Genomic DNA, 12322 nt, shown 5'->3' with positions numbered 1-12322 from the left:
AGCTGATGGGCTTGATGAGGAAAAGATGAGTTTCTGATTGTACTTAAGTTGATGTGCTTATTTATTTCAGAGACACATTTTTAGCTTGCTTTTAATATTTCTTATAGGTATAATTTCTGGAAATAGGTTGCTTTTACATAAACCTAGCTGAACTAGCTGGACTGCTCCTCTTGGAGCATGGAGTCTGTGGAATGCCCGAGGAATGCAGAGGAAGCACAGGTACTTAGTGCAGCTACAGGCCTGGGGCCAGATTCCTGCCTGAGATGTAGCCCGCTGCTGTTAGCTGAGCTCTAAAGCTCTACCTTAAAGCAGAACCAAGCCCTTCCAAATAAAAACAGCCATGCCAGGATTTTCTGTGGATTCCACTTCCTAGCTGGTACAGGGATGACACTGGCAGCATGGCTAGAACATAGGGTGGGCCTCTAAATCTGGACTTTTCCAACTACATGTATGTATGTGCTCCACGTGGACATGGTTGAATGGTTTAATCTATCCTGTTCCTTACTCTGCATCTATTCCAAGCGCCTCTGCATGGGCATGCTCAAGCTGTTTGCAGTGTGCCAAGTTCTGTCTAGGGCACAGTGGAGCTAGAGTAGTACAAAAAACTCTACCAGAAGAATGAGGAATGATTTTTGTCAGGAGTGTGACTGGGCCTTGGTGACTCCCTGCTCCTCCACAAGTTCTTTTAGTGTCCTCTGACAAGTGGTTGCCATAAATACGTTCCACATTTTTAAGTTGCAGTATCAGTGGTTAAGGTGCCTTTGTGCATGTTCTTTGTGGTGGTTGTGTCACTGTACAGGTTGAACAAGTGTTGCCCTCAGGCAGCTCCTGTCTTGTAATAAATCCCGCTTTCAGCTGACAGACCCTTTCTTGCTGGTTTTCTGCAGGCAGCCAGTCCTACAGGAAGTGAGAACAGTTCCTTTCCTCGAGAATCACCTGTCGCGTTGCTGAAGGACACAGCCAGCTTCCTGTAATGAGCTTTACTGGCAACCTACTGAGAAGAGAGTGAGGTTATTGACATTGCACGGCATACCTCTTGCACAGTGATTCAGGGATTATCTGATGGGATGCATCTGTCATCGTCTCTAAAGCTGGCTAAGACAAGGTCCTTGTTATTACAATTCAAGGTCTCAGCAGCAGCCCAGGACTGATATGGGAGATGGATATAGTCCCAATGTCTCCAATAGTTTACTCTAAAGTGACATTGCCACTTTGAGAAGAAACTCTTGCTCTCTGCCTTCTGTGTCAGAGTAAACAGCCTTTGGAGATGGTGTGTAGGGCGCAGCACAGGAGTCTGACCAAGCAACTGTCTTGTTTACACATTGCTTGCTGAACTAGCCTGCCGCTTGCTTTTTTCAAATTATGCCTCTGTGAATGATTTGGGGCATATCTGTGTTCAAAGGATCTGCACTAGCGGGGAAAATGTACACCATATGTGCAGAGCCTCACTGCCCGGAGCAGTCTTGTGTGGAGTGAGATCTGTCTTTGGCCACCACAGACTGGAGAGAAAGTATTTCATCAACTTCTGATTGACCTGTGGCAGTTGAAAAACGCTGTGCCAGTGCCCAAGGCAGCATCCATGCTCACCTCTGAGAATCTGATCAGCAGCTTTATCTGCAGCAATTACTCCTATTCCTTCTTCCTATGTTTTTTTTTTTTTAATTCTACTGTTTAACATTTATGGAATGAATTATCAGTTTCTTCCACTGGAATGAAGCACTTTGTTTCTTCATTCATAGAAGAAACCATGAGAATGTGAACAGATCAGAAGCAACTTTCTCTTTACGTGTGGCTGTGGACAATCTTCTTTGGTCTTCGTTGCTTTTTTGTGTTCTTCACTTCTGAGCAATGACTGGTTATGTCCTGATGGAATTTCTGCTGGTCTTCAGTGAATAAGAAGTGCTGGCTTGACGAGAGAGATAAGGAAGCCCTCTGCTAAATAAAAACCCAGCAGTTAGTTTTGCCAGTGAATTAGGAAGCTAGTGCTGTTTGTTGTTCTTTCTCTCAAAAGTAACAGTGACCAGGAAACTAAAGTCGTTACTGCGAGTTGGCTTTTCAGTAACATCCCCTCGTATGACACAGCTGTTAGGACAACAGCAACAACTTTTCCAGAAATGCAGTTTACCTTGGACCTTGGTTGCTGCTGAGGCAGAAATGCACAAAAAGCAGGGAGTGTATTTGCCATAGGCAGATTTCAAAAGTGAATACTTTAACAGGTACAAAAAGGGAAAAGGTAAGGCTTTTGTTTTGGAGTTTCACCTTGAGAAACAAACAGGTGGAACACAGCCTGAAATGTAAAGCAACTTCAATAGTGACACTACCTGCCCCTAGAGTAGAGAGTTGTAAAGCCACCAATCATTTCCATAGGACCAGAAGAAAGCTTTATGCTTCTGCTGAGACCTTGAATTGCGCCTCTTGGTATGTGGTGGCAAGCCAAGACCATTTCCTTGTGTGGCATAGTTGCCACAAGACCACGCGGTGTCAGATGTTTGCAGAAAGGGCTCCCATGCAGAAGTTCAGGTAACCCCTTTGGATAATAGACTTAAAATTGGAATCAGGATGTTTTGTAGGAGAAGACATCCCTCATTTTAAAATCTAGTCATATTCATGTGGAAGTTACAATTTACTGCTCAGTTACTTCAGGGTGTCCATAGGCCTAACACAAAGCAGGCAGATATGGGTGTTGCTTTAACTCCCAAACTACATAGGACATAAAGTGATTACAGACATTTGATAGCCCCTGTCACATAGATCTCTACGCTAGACAAAGAAATCACAGAAAATCTCTGACTTGTTCTTAGATTCATCCACCTCCTCTCAGAGTTGATAAACACAATTAATGGAAAAATGTCCTCTGGTTCACAAAAGGGCAGTAATAGAAAACAGCCATAAAAACTCACCTAGTGGTTTTCCAGGGTAGGCAGCTTTTCTTTTTCCTCTGAAATGCTGTCTTTTTTCCAGCGTGTAATATCAATGGCCAAGTTGTTAACACTAAAGTGCTAAGCACATACATTTGCACATGCAGATAACACAAAGTGCTCCAGCAGTTGAGTTTTATTTATTTTACAGCAGTGCTGAGTTTCATGTTGGAGCAGATCTGATTGTCTGAAATGCAGAGCAGCTTTTGAGAAGTGTTGAGTGCAAACTATTTTTTTGGGGAGGAGGGGGGAACAACCACCCCAAAACCTCACTGGCTTCACCATTAGTTAAGGTCAAAACTGTATCACTCCTTACAAGTCAGCTGAAGGTGGTTGGTAGGTACAGCTACAACTGCTCCAGCAGATCAAGATTCGTGAAAATCAAAATGCATCTTGCGGAACTGGACTCAAAGGAACAAGCTGATGTTTATGTACTTGTGTGTTTGTTTTTTACTCGGGCCTATTGCAGTGTGGAACTCTACGTGTACATTTTTCCATGTTCAACTCTTAGATGTCTTGGAGTGTGAGTATAGAGTTTGAAAACTGAGATTATTTTTTATATTAATACTTGAGAAACTTCCTTTTCCAAATACTTGAGAGAAACTATGGATATGCTTAGAAATAAATTATCAGCTGAGCAGTAATTTGAGAGGCCAACAAAGTAATGTGTCCTCCTTTTCTCCGTCTTGTTCACAAAAAGCCCCTGTGATGCCAGGCGGAAGGTTTTGAAGCTAATGAAAAATGTTGATTCTGCCTTTGTTAATAGGTCTCCACTGTTCGGGGTCGAAAGGTCCTTGGATAGAGGTCAGTAACACACACATAGCAAATTCTGCACCTCACTCCTAGAAGTTGTTAGGTGTTTTTTGTATATGCCCTGTAGAGGCTGCTGCTAGATACAACACTACCCTGGCAAATTCATAATGGAAGCCGTGGAAATTGCCTGCTTGAATGAGAGGGGTGTGATTGTACTTAAAGTGGCTGCGATTTTGTTCACAATAAACAAATACAGTTATTGCATATGCCAGATCTGCAAGGGAAGTTTTTCTGGGTCCAAAGTGCTATGTGGTGTTAGCATGCCTTTTGGATATAACTTCTCTATATTCAGTGTAATTTTGTTTATGGACCGTGTTATATGAGACGTAAACTGCGTAAGTCTATTTAAATTTGCATGGAGAACTCATTCTGTACAAGTGCTTTAAAATTATCTGGCAGTGACTGGGTAAAAACACTTCTAAGGGGATTTTTTTTTCCTTTCTCTTTTTGATAGGTTTGTTTGGGGTTTCCTGAACTTTTAGGGTGTGCGTTTGTTTACATTTCACTCTGTTTTATTATTGACAAATTCTGTCCCCAACACTTTTGTCTCCACCTGAATTGAAAACACAGCTCCCTTCTGTTCAGCCCGGCCTGCCTCTGCACAGGTAGCATTGTTTACTCAGAAGTGTTGCAAAGCAGGCAGGAACCACGCATTGTTCGTGGTCTCTCATGAGGAGAGCGTGTGGGATGCCACCAGTGGCATTGGTTTGGTGTCAGAAGTATTATTTGTTGGAGGATTTAAGTGTGTAGGGGAAGACAAGCAAGGAAGTTCTCTGGAGGAGAAATATTGCCGTGATGGGGAGGGACAGCGGTTGCTTGGTTTGGCTTTGAGTTGTTTCCTTTAAAAAAAGTTCCACTAGTCTTTATAAATCATGGTGGAGGTTACAGTGTAGAGAAAAAAGTGCTGCGTTGCCTTCGTGCACATCTTTGAGTAGTGGTGGCAGAAAAGCAAACAGGCTACTTTCCTCCCCGGTGTTTAAGTACATCCAGACTTAACCTTTTAGCTTGCGGCTTGAATTCGTCTCTGAGCCAGAACTTCATGGCAGTTTGGACCATCCTCACAGTTGCTTGCAGTCTGGCTCAACACTGGAACAAACCCTTTCCCGAGAGAGAAAAAGTTGGAGAGCTGGGAGGTGCGCCTTGCTCAGCGAGCGTAATCTAACCAGGGAGTGTGAGCGCCCTGCAGGCCACCTTGGACACACCTGGCTGTGTGTGTCTTGAGCACGCTGAGCTCAAGGTGCGTGGGCATGGCTAGCAAAGAGGATAGGGCCGTAGCCTTGCAAACCTCCACTGGCCCTGGTGGGACCTAAGTACCAAAATACCTCTGTGACTAAGCCACATGGCTTCTCCAGGCCATGCTGCACTTTCCTAACCTCTGCTATTCATATAAATTGTAAAAGGAGTGGGACTTTTGAGAATTTATTGATGGGTGAGAAACAGAAAGATGTTTCAAGGCAAGCAAAACAGACTTTAAGACCAGACTGTTCTGGCCAAGCTGTATGGGAATCTGCTGCTAATAGATTTTAAAAAGAAACCAACTTCTGGGTGCAGAACATAGAACATTGTCCTACTGCGTTATCAGACCAGTAATTCTTCTAGCTTGGCATCTTGTCAGTGGTTGGGATCTGATGTTTCAAAGCAAGTTTCTTCCCAACTCCAGGCTGCTCTCTACCCTGCAGTGGAAGGGCATTGTATTCAGTTACAGGATCGTGATCCAAATTTCCGCTCTTTAAGGATCTGATGCTCTCCAAACAACAGGCTGAGTGGCACACCCCAGGACATCTAATAACTTTCTGGAACATATCCTCCTTTTATTACAAGTTCTCTCAGCAGTCCTTGGCATATGGGCCAAGTTTCCAAGAAACTAGGGCAGTAATTTATTGCCGTGAAAGTGAAAACGCTTCACACAAACAGTAAGAAATCCAGGTGACAGCTTTAAATATTTATCTTCTCTTCTTCAAATCTGGGAAGTGCTGTTCTGATACGATTTTAAGTCCACAGGTTTGGGGACTGTCCGTTGTTTTGGTCACTCTGAGTGCGAGTGACCTATTTAATTTAAAAAATGGTTTCCAGTATGTCTTGCTGGTTTTAGTTTTAAAAGTCTTTAAAGTGTTACTTCATTTTATTTGTTTTTCTTTTAATGATGCTGAGAGCTCATAAACATGACAAATAAAGAGGAGTGGATACCTGAAACAGTAACATTCATCCTGCAGATGTTTAAGGTGCCTTATATATTAGGCTGTAGCTAACAACTACGAATGCAGAGGCCGTCCAAAAATGAGACCAACTACTGAGGGCTTTTAGGAGGTGAAGGCACCTCCCTCTGCTGCTCTCAGGGGAAAATTCTGGCCTTTGTAGATCCAGATTTCATTACAGACACATAGCCTTCCTCCTCAGAAGAGTGAAAAAGTTGAGCTAATGTGAGGATGGGATGCAAGTGCTGGAAATAGCAGCTCTGTGCCAGGTGATACAGTTCCTCATTTGGTCTGCCATGTGCCGGCCTGACTGCCCTAGCCCTTGTCTGGATCCGGTTGACTGTTGGCAGAGGTTGAATGCTTCCTGAGAACAAATCACTTTATTGTTTATGTCTGCTCATGCACTGCCTTTTGGGAGCGTGGTTCGTGTTGGTAGCAAGAAGCAGGACCATTAGCACCAAATGAATTCTTTGCCAAGCAGCATGTCTCACTGAAACTTTTACCCTTTTCTCCAACTGCTTTTCCCCTGGATCGAATTTGCAGTATCCTAATAGACTGTCTCCTATTAAGCAGATGACACTTTTTTTTTTTTTTTATTAACTCAGAAGATCATGGCCTACCATGATTTTCCACAAAACTGGCTCCCTTTTTTTTTTTTTTTTCCCTCCTCTTCCAAGTGAGCATCTGGGAACTGAAATGAGGCAGCTCTGGGACTTGAGGAAAAAAGTTCTCTTTCGATTAAGCCCCTTCCATCCTCAAGCCCTGTGGAAACTGGGCTGTTTGAAATGGACAGAATTTCCATCCTGACTAACTGCACCAAAAGCTCCATGCCAGGGAGCTCCTGGTCACGAGCCACCACCTCAGGGAGCGGGCCACAGGCAAAGTACAACAGCAGTTCTCAAGGGTCCCGTCACCCCAGCCGTGCCCTGGCAATACTGGCTGCAGCAGCCGTCGCTGTCCTATTTTTGCCCAGATCCAGGGACTGGGACTGTCCGGAGCGGCTGTGCCAGTGTAGCCACACTACAGCTGGGGACAAGTAATGGATTGGGAGCCAGCACAACTGCTCCCATAGCTCATAGTCAACCTCCGCGCTTTTGTGACGTGAGGACACGAGCAGCTCGGCCCGTAACTAAGGCTTTTACGCGCTACCCCAATACACAGTAACAGCAAGAAGAATTTGGCTTGCTTCTCCCAAAACTTAAAAATTGGGCTGGTTGAGTTTTCAGTTATGTGTACATGGAGCTGACCTGAAGTTTAGTGTCATCTTCTCACTCAACTTCAGGACCTGACCGTTGCAGAGCATGGTTCCCCATTTGTGCAGAATGGGAGAGAAGGAATTTACTGTTGATTCATTTTCCACATAGATTTAAAAACTTTGAGTAGCTAAATGGCCTTTTCCTGTACCATAGTTTAAAACGTCAGCGTGCCTTGGGCAGGGGCAAGGAGGGAGCATTGTAAGACTGTTTTTCCTCTCTAACCCTTGTTATCCTCAGGACTCTGAAGATGCCGGTGGTGAGGATGCAGGTTTTCACAAAGCTGTGCTGAGCATTGCAGGAAGGTGGGTGTAAGCGATTGTGAACTTCCACAAATCTTGTTGGGGCTTCCGAGGTTCTCCAAAACCACCTTTACAGCAGCTAAAGCAGAAGCCAGTGTCAGCGACGGTATGTCACTTCCCGAGTCACCCAGAAATGGCAGCAATGAGAACTGATTTCATCTCAAGCGCCAAGAGGGTGTCTTGGCTCCTGATTGTGTTCATGCATGGGGCAGAGACCAAGGATTTTTAACCAAAACCAACCCAGGTGATCTTACACATTTCTGGTAACAATAACACATTTGCATCGGTGGAATCCAGTCTGAAAAAAGATATATCCTTGCTGTAAGACTCGTTATTTTCACTACTTGTTGCTGGTGAGATAGAAATATGTCCTTATTTCAACCCAGTCCAGCTTCCCCCAAGCAGCCGTGAGGAGGCAGCTAGTTTTCTGCAAGCACGCTTTCCTTGCTGGCAGCAGGGGATGGTTTGAGTCTTCACGGATAGCTGATTGTTCTGTTCAGGTGCCTGAAATGAGTTTCAGAAGGAACCTCAGCACGTGCATGAAAATGTGGCCTTTCATCCTGCAGCAGTGGCCTCTCTGAAGAGTGTCCATGTAGCTTCCCGTCTCTGCTTCCTTCCCTTGCTCTATTTGTTTTGTTTGGGGAGAGTTGCCTTATTTTTTCCTGCAATGGGAATTATTCCAGCGGGCTGGATTGTGTTCGTGCGTTACAGAGGTAAAGGAAGCTTTGAAAGGTGCTCGCCCCAGGCTGGAGCTCTCCAAAAACTGGCTGGATGCTTGGCACTTGCCGGCTGTAGCCCCTTTCCTTTCACCTGGACCACAGCCTCTTCCTGCAGTGCAGACCTGATCCTAAAGAGATCCCAAAGGAGAGCTTTTCAGTCTCTGGTATTATGCAGGAATCTCCTTCCTTTTGTGCTGGGGCTGATTAAAATCTCTTATTAGCTTTACCTTCTGACGCCAGTACTTTATGCAAAACCATTTCCTAATGAGAACAGTTTAGGGCAAGTCAGCCACTGAAGTGTTACATTGCCGACAGTGAGACCTCCGTGCTTCGGTAGATGCCTCTCAAGCCGTTCCTGGGCAATGGGAGCGGGACGGGGGGTTGCTAGATGAGCTGGCAGCGTATTTTGCTGCTTTCTCACAACACCGGCTGTTGCGCGGGGCAAAGCAGCAGGTTGCGGACTGCCTTATCTTCTGTGAAGCTGACTGGTCCTGCTGCCTGGCGTGGTTACTGGTGTTGCCCACGTGTTTCTTTGAATGACCTTCCTCTGGGCTGAGTGTGGTTTGTACCGGGAATACCCTGTCCTCGCTAGAAAACCAGCTCCTGGGGAAATACGTCCTGCGTTGGAGATGACGGAGGGGGTGGTGTTGCCACGACCTTAGGGGTGTGTGGTGGGTTAACCCTGGTGAGCAGCTCAGCCCCGCACAGCCACTTGCTCGCTCCTCCCAGTGGGATGGGGAGAGAAGCAGAAAGGTAAAAGTGAGAAAACTTGTGGATTGAGATAAAGACAGTTTAATAGGTAAAGCAAACTCAGCAAAGCAAAATAAGGAATTCATTCACTGCTTCCCAGGGGCAGGCAGGTGTTCAGCCATTTCCAGGAAAGCAGGAACATTTACTTCACCATGCATAACCATAACTTGGGACCACAGACACTATAACTCCTTCTTTCCCCCAGCATTTATTGCTGAACACAACATCACGCGGTCTGGGATATCCCTTGGGTGAGTTGGGGTCAGCTCTCCCAGCCCTGTCCCCTCCCAGCTTCTTGCGCACCCCCAGCCTGCTCGCTGGCAGGGCAGCGTGAGAAACAGAGATGGCCTTCATGCTGCGTAAGCAATAGCTAAAACATCCCTGCCTTATCGGCACTCTTTTGGTCCCAAATCCAAAACAGCACCATACCAGCTACTATGGAGAAAATTAACTCTTTCCCAGCCAAAACCAGGACAGGGTGCAAGTGCGTTGGCTTGCGTGGAAGCGCTGAGGCCGTAGCATGCTACAGGCAGAAGCACGGTAAGGCTCAGGAGAGGCTCTTCTGAGCCCGGCTGCGCACCGGAGGAGCTGGATGGGTGGCAGCAGGGGCTGGTGCAGGGCTGGCACCCGGTTACTGGACACAGGCACTGGCCTGAGAGCAGAGATCAGGATTTCCTCAGCACCTGCGGGGGTATCCGAGAGGATGTGACGTACAGCCCTGGAAGGAGCTCTCCCTGCTCCATCTCCAGGGAATTCCCACCAGGCACCTTTAAACCCCCAGTTTGATCAGGAGGAGAGAATACCCAAACGCCCTGCAGCACTGGGTACCAGGGATGGGGGGGGTCTTTGTGCTTCCAGCTGTGAGGGGCTCCGGGAAAGGCTTTTCCCCCAACAGCTCTGCTCTGTCGGTCATTCCCTTGCACACCGCAGCTGGATCAAAGAGAGCAAAACTCTGCTGGGAGGTGGTGCTCCCTTTTCGCCACTCAACAAAGGTTCCTGCTACTGCAGCGGCTCTTCCAAGTCAGGCTGTCGCTGCCTGACTGTGCCTGAGCTGTTGCAGGCTCCTTTTCAGCCCTAAGCAGCAGGATATTAGTTTTTTAATCATGAAGAGTTTTTCTTCTGTGTCTTGTCACGGATTGATGCAACAGAGCGGCACCTGCCCCCGAAACAGGCTGCTATGCCCGGCTTTCTGGGCAGACTTGTGCTCTGAAACAAAAGGAAGGGGAAAGCAAAGAAGCTAAAAGCTCTGGTTTGCTAGTGTAACACCAGATCGGCAAGAAAGCTGTGTTTCAGCTTGGTTTATTACCCAGTGCCGTTTTTATGCATAGATTCTCTTAGAGCAGCTCAAATCTGGAGTTTGACCTGTACATCTTTAAATGTATATGCACCAATTGATTTCTGCTAGGCTCTTAACCATGGAGAAGGTCGTACGATAGCCTAGGTGCAGTGAAGATTGACTCAACATAAAATTGAGGTTCTTCCTCGCAACGCGAGAATCAGGAATAGAAACTGCCACCACACCCACCTTCAGAGTCTGAACTCGCAAAGAAGTTGAGAAATACCTTTGTGGCTCCAGTTGGGGGTGGTTGTCTCAAATACAAATGTTGTAGCTTAAAAGTGTCTCCTTACTTCAGCTCCTTCCAGCCTGAGAGAGCTTTGCACCCGCCTCAGGGTAGATAGGGAGACTGCAAGAGGCAGAGCAGGGGAGATGCGGGGCTGCCTCTGAGCCTCGCTGGAGCGTGGGCAGCTGCGACTGGGCAAGGTTCTGGGTGGGAGCGCTGCAAAAATGTAGAGTGAGTTTTAGAGGTGGTCCTGCTTTAGTCTGTATTATTTAATCTGAGGTTCCCGTTTGTTGTTGGTAGGGGTGACTCTTGTGATCCCTTGGTGTTGTTGCATGTGTTCTTGCAGCAGGGTAAGAAGGTTCGTGTGGGGTGAAGGTGCGAGGGTTGCGCTGCACATGGGGAGGGTGCAGCTGGGGTAACCCACGCCGCTGCGCTGGGATGCCTGCAATGGTGTGCTCAGGGGGCTGCAGCTGCAGATTGCCTGGAAACTTAAAACGTCCCTATGCTGGTTTAGGCTGGAATAAGTTAATTTTCTTCACAGTAGTTAGCATGGGGCTATGTTTTGGATGTGTGCTGGAAACAGTGTTGATAACACAGGGATGGTTTAGTTGCTGCTGAGCAGGGCTTGCACAGAGTCAAGGCTTTTCTGCTCCTCACCCCACCCCAGCAGCGAGCAGGCTGGGGGGGCACAAGAAGCTGGGAGGGGACACGGCTGGGACAGCTGACCCCAACTGACCCCAGGGATATCCCACACCATATGACGCCACGCTCAGCACATACAGCTGGGGGAAGAAAAAGGAAGGGGGGGACGTTCGGAGCAATGGCGTTTGTCTTCCCAAGTCACTGTTAGGTGTGATGGAGCCCTGCTTTCCTGGAGATGGCTGAACACCTGCCTGCCGATGGGAAGGAGAGAATTAAATCCTTGTTTTGCTTTGCTTGCGGGCACAGCTTTTGCTTTACCTGTTAAACTGTCTTTATCTCAACACAGGAGTTTTCTCACTTTTACCCTTCCGATTCTCTCCCCCATCCCACTGGGGGGGAGTGAGCGAGCGGCGGTGTGGGGCTTAGTTGCTGTCTGGGGTTAAAACATGACAGTCCTTTTAGCACCCAACGTGGGGCTTGGCAGGTTTGATTGGAATGTGCTAGATCGAATTTATAGCTGTTACTGCTGTTTAGCTTTTAATCAACAGGCTCCCCTGCTTGCCATGGGGCTTGCTTACCTCACTGTGTATCAGAGTCTAGTGCTCGTTAGTGGCTGCTTTTTGCTGTACTGCTTATCATCTTATTGTGCTGTGCCTGGGGACATTTTGATAACAGCAATGGTGATGTGCCTGGGCTGGCAGATGGTCAGGGCATCGCTGCTGTTCCTGTGCTGCTGTACTGGACAGGCTGGAACCCCAGTGTGAACTGGAGTGAAAGGGACGGTGACCTGTGGGTGAGTCCACGTGGGAGCAGGACACCCCGAAGCATCTGTGGCCGTGGATAAGCCCACACAAAAGCAGGTACATCTCGAACGATCTGTGGCCGTGGTTATGTCTGTGCTGCAGCAGGTATACCTCTGAGGGGATTGTGGCCCAAGGATAAGTCCACGCTGGAGAAGGTACGCCTCGGAGCATCTGTCGTTGTGGATAAGCTCATGCTGCAGCTGGTACACCTTGAAGCATCAGTGGCTGTGCATGAGGTGATGCTGGAGCACCTCAAAGCCTGTGGCCATGGATAAGCCCACAAGAGAGCAGGTCCCCTGGGAGGGGCTGCAGCTATGGGTAAGGCCACGTTGGAGCAGGTTTACTTTTGAAGGGACTGTGGCTGT

At 47.3% G+C, this 12322-nt stretch overlaps 1 protein-coding gene across 2 annotated transcripts in view; it reads left to right on the top strand.

Moving 5' to 3' along the window:
• ARMC9 (armadillo repeat containing 9) overlaps positions 1-8933 on the top strand; it is an 86174-nt gene extending 77241 nt beyond the window's left edge. The window contains exon 26 of one of the 2 annotated variants that reach the window (XM_087739928.1): positions 7420-8933. In XM_087739928.1, coding sequence (XP_087596054.1) covers positions 7420-7427 — 8 coding nt within the window. In that variant the 3' untranslated portion in view covers positions 7428-8933. Of the gene's footprint in view, positions 1-887; positions 6285-7419 lie in introns of those variants that run through there. The other variant, XM_087739926.1, reaches the window with a different exon arrangement.
• Positions 8934-12322: the final 3389 nt, after the last annotated feature.

The sequence above is a fragment of the Nipponia nippon genome, unplaced genomic scaffold (assembly GCF_047370975.1).
Source record: "Nipponia nippon isolate SJK-2023a ecotype South Korea unplaced genomic scaffold, ASM4737097v1 scaffold_7, whole genome shotgun sequence".
NCBI classification, from domain to species: domain Eukaryota; kingdom Metazoa; phylum Chordata; class Aves; order Pelecaniformes; family Threskiornithidae; genus Nipponia; species Nipponia nippon.
Note: the sequence above shows the minus strand (reverse complement) of the source record. Positions and strands in the feature narration are given on the sequence as shown.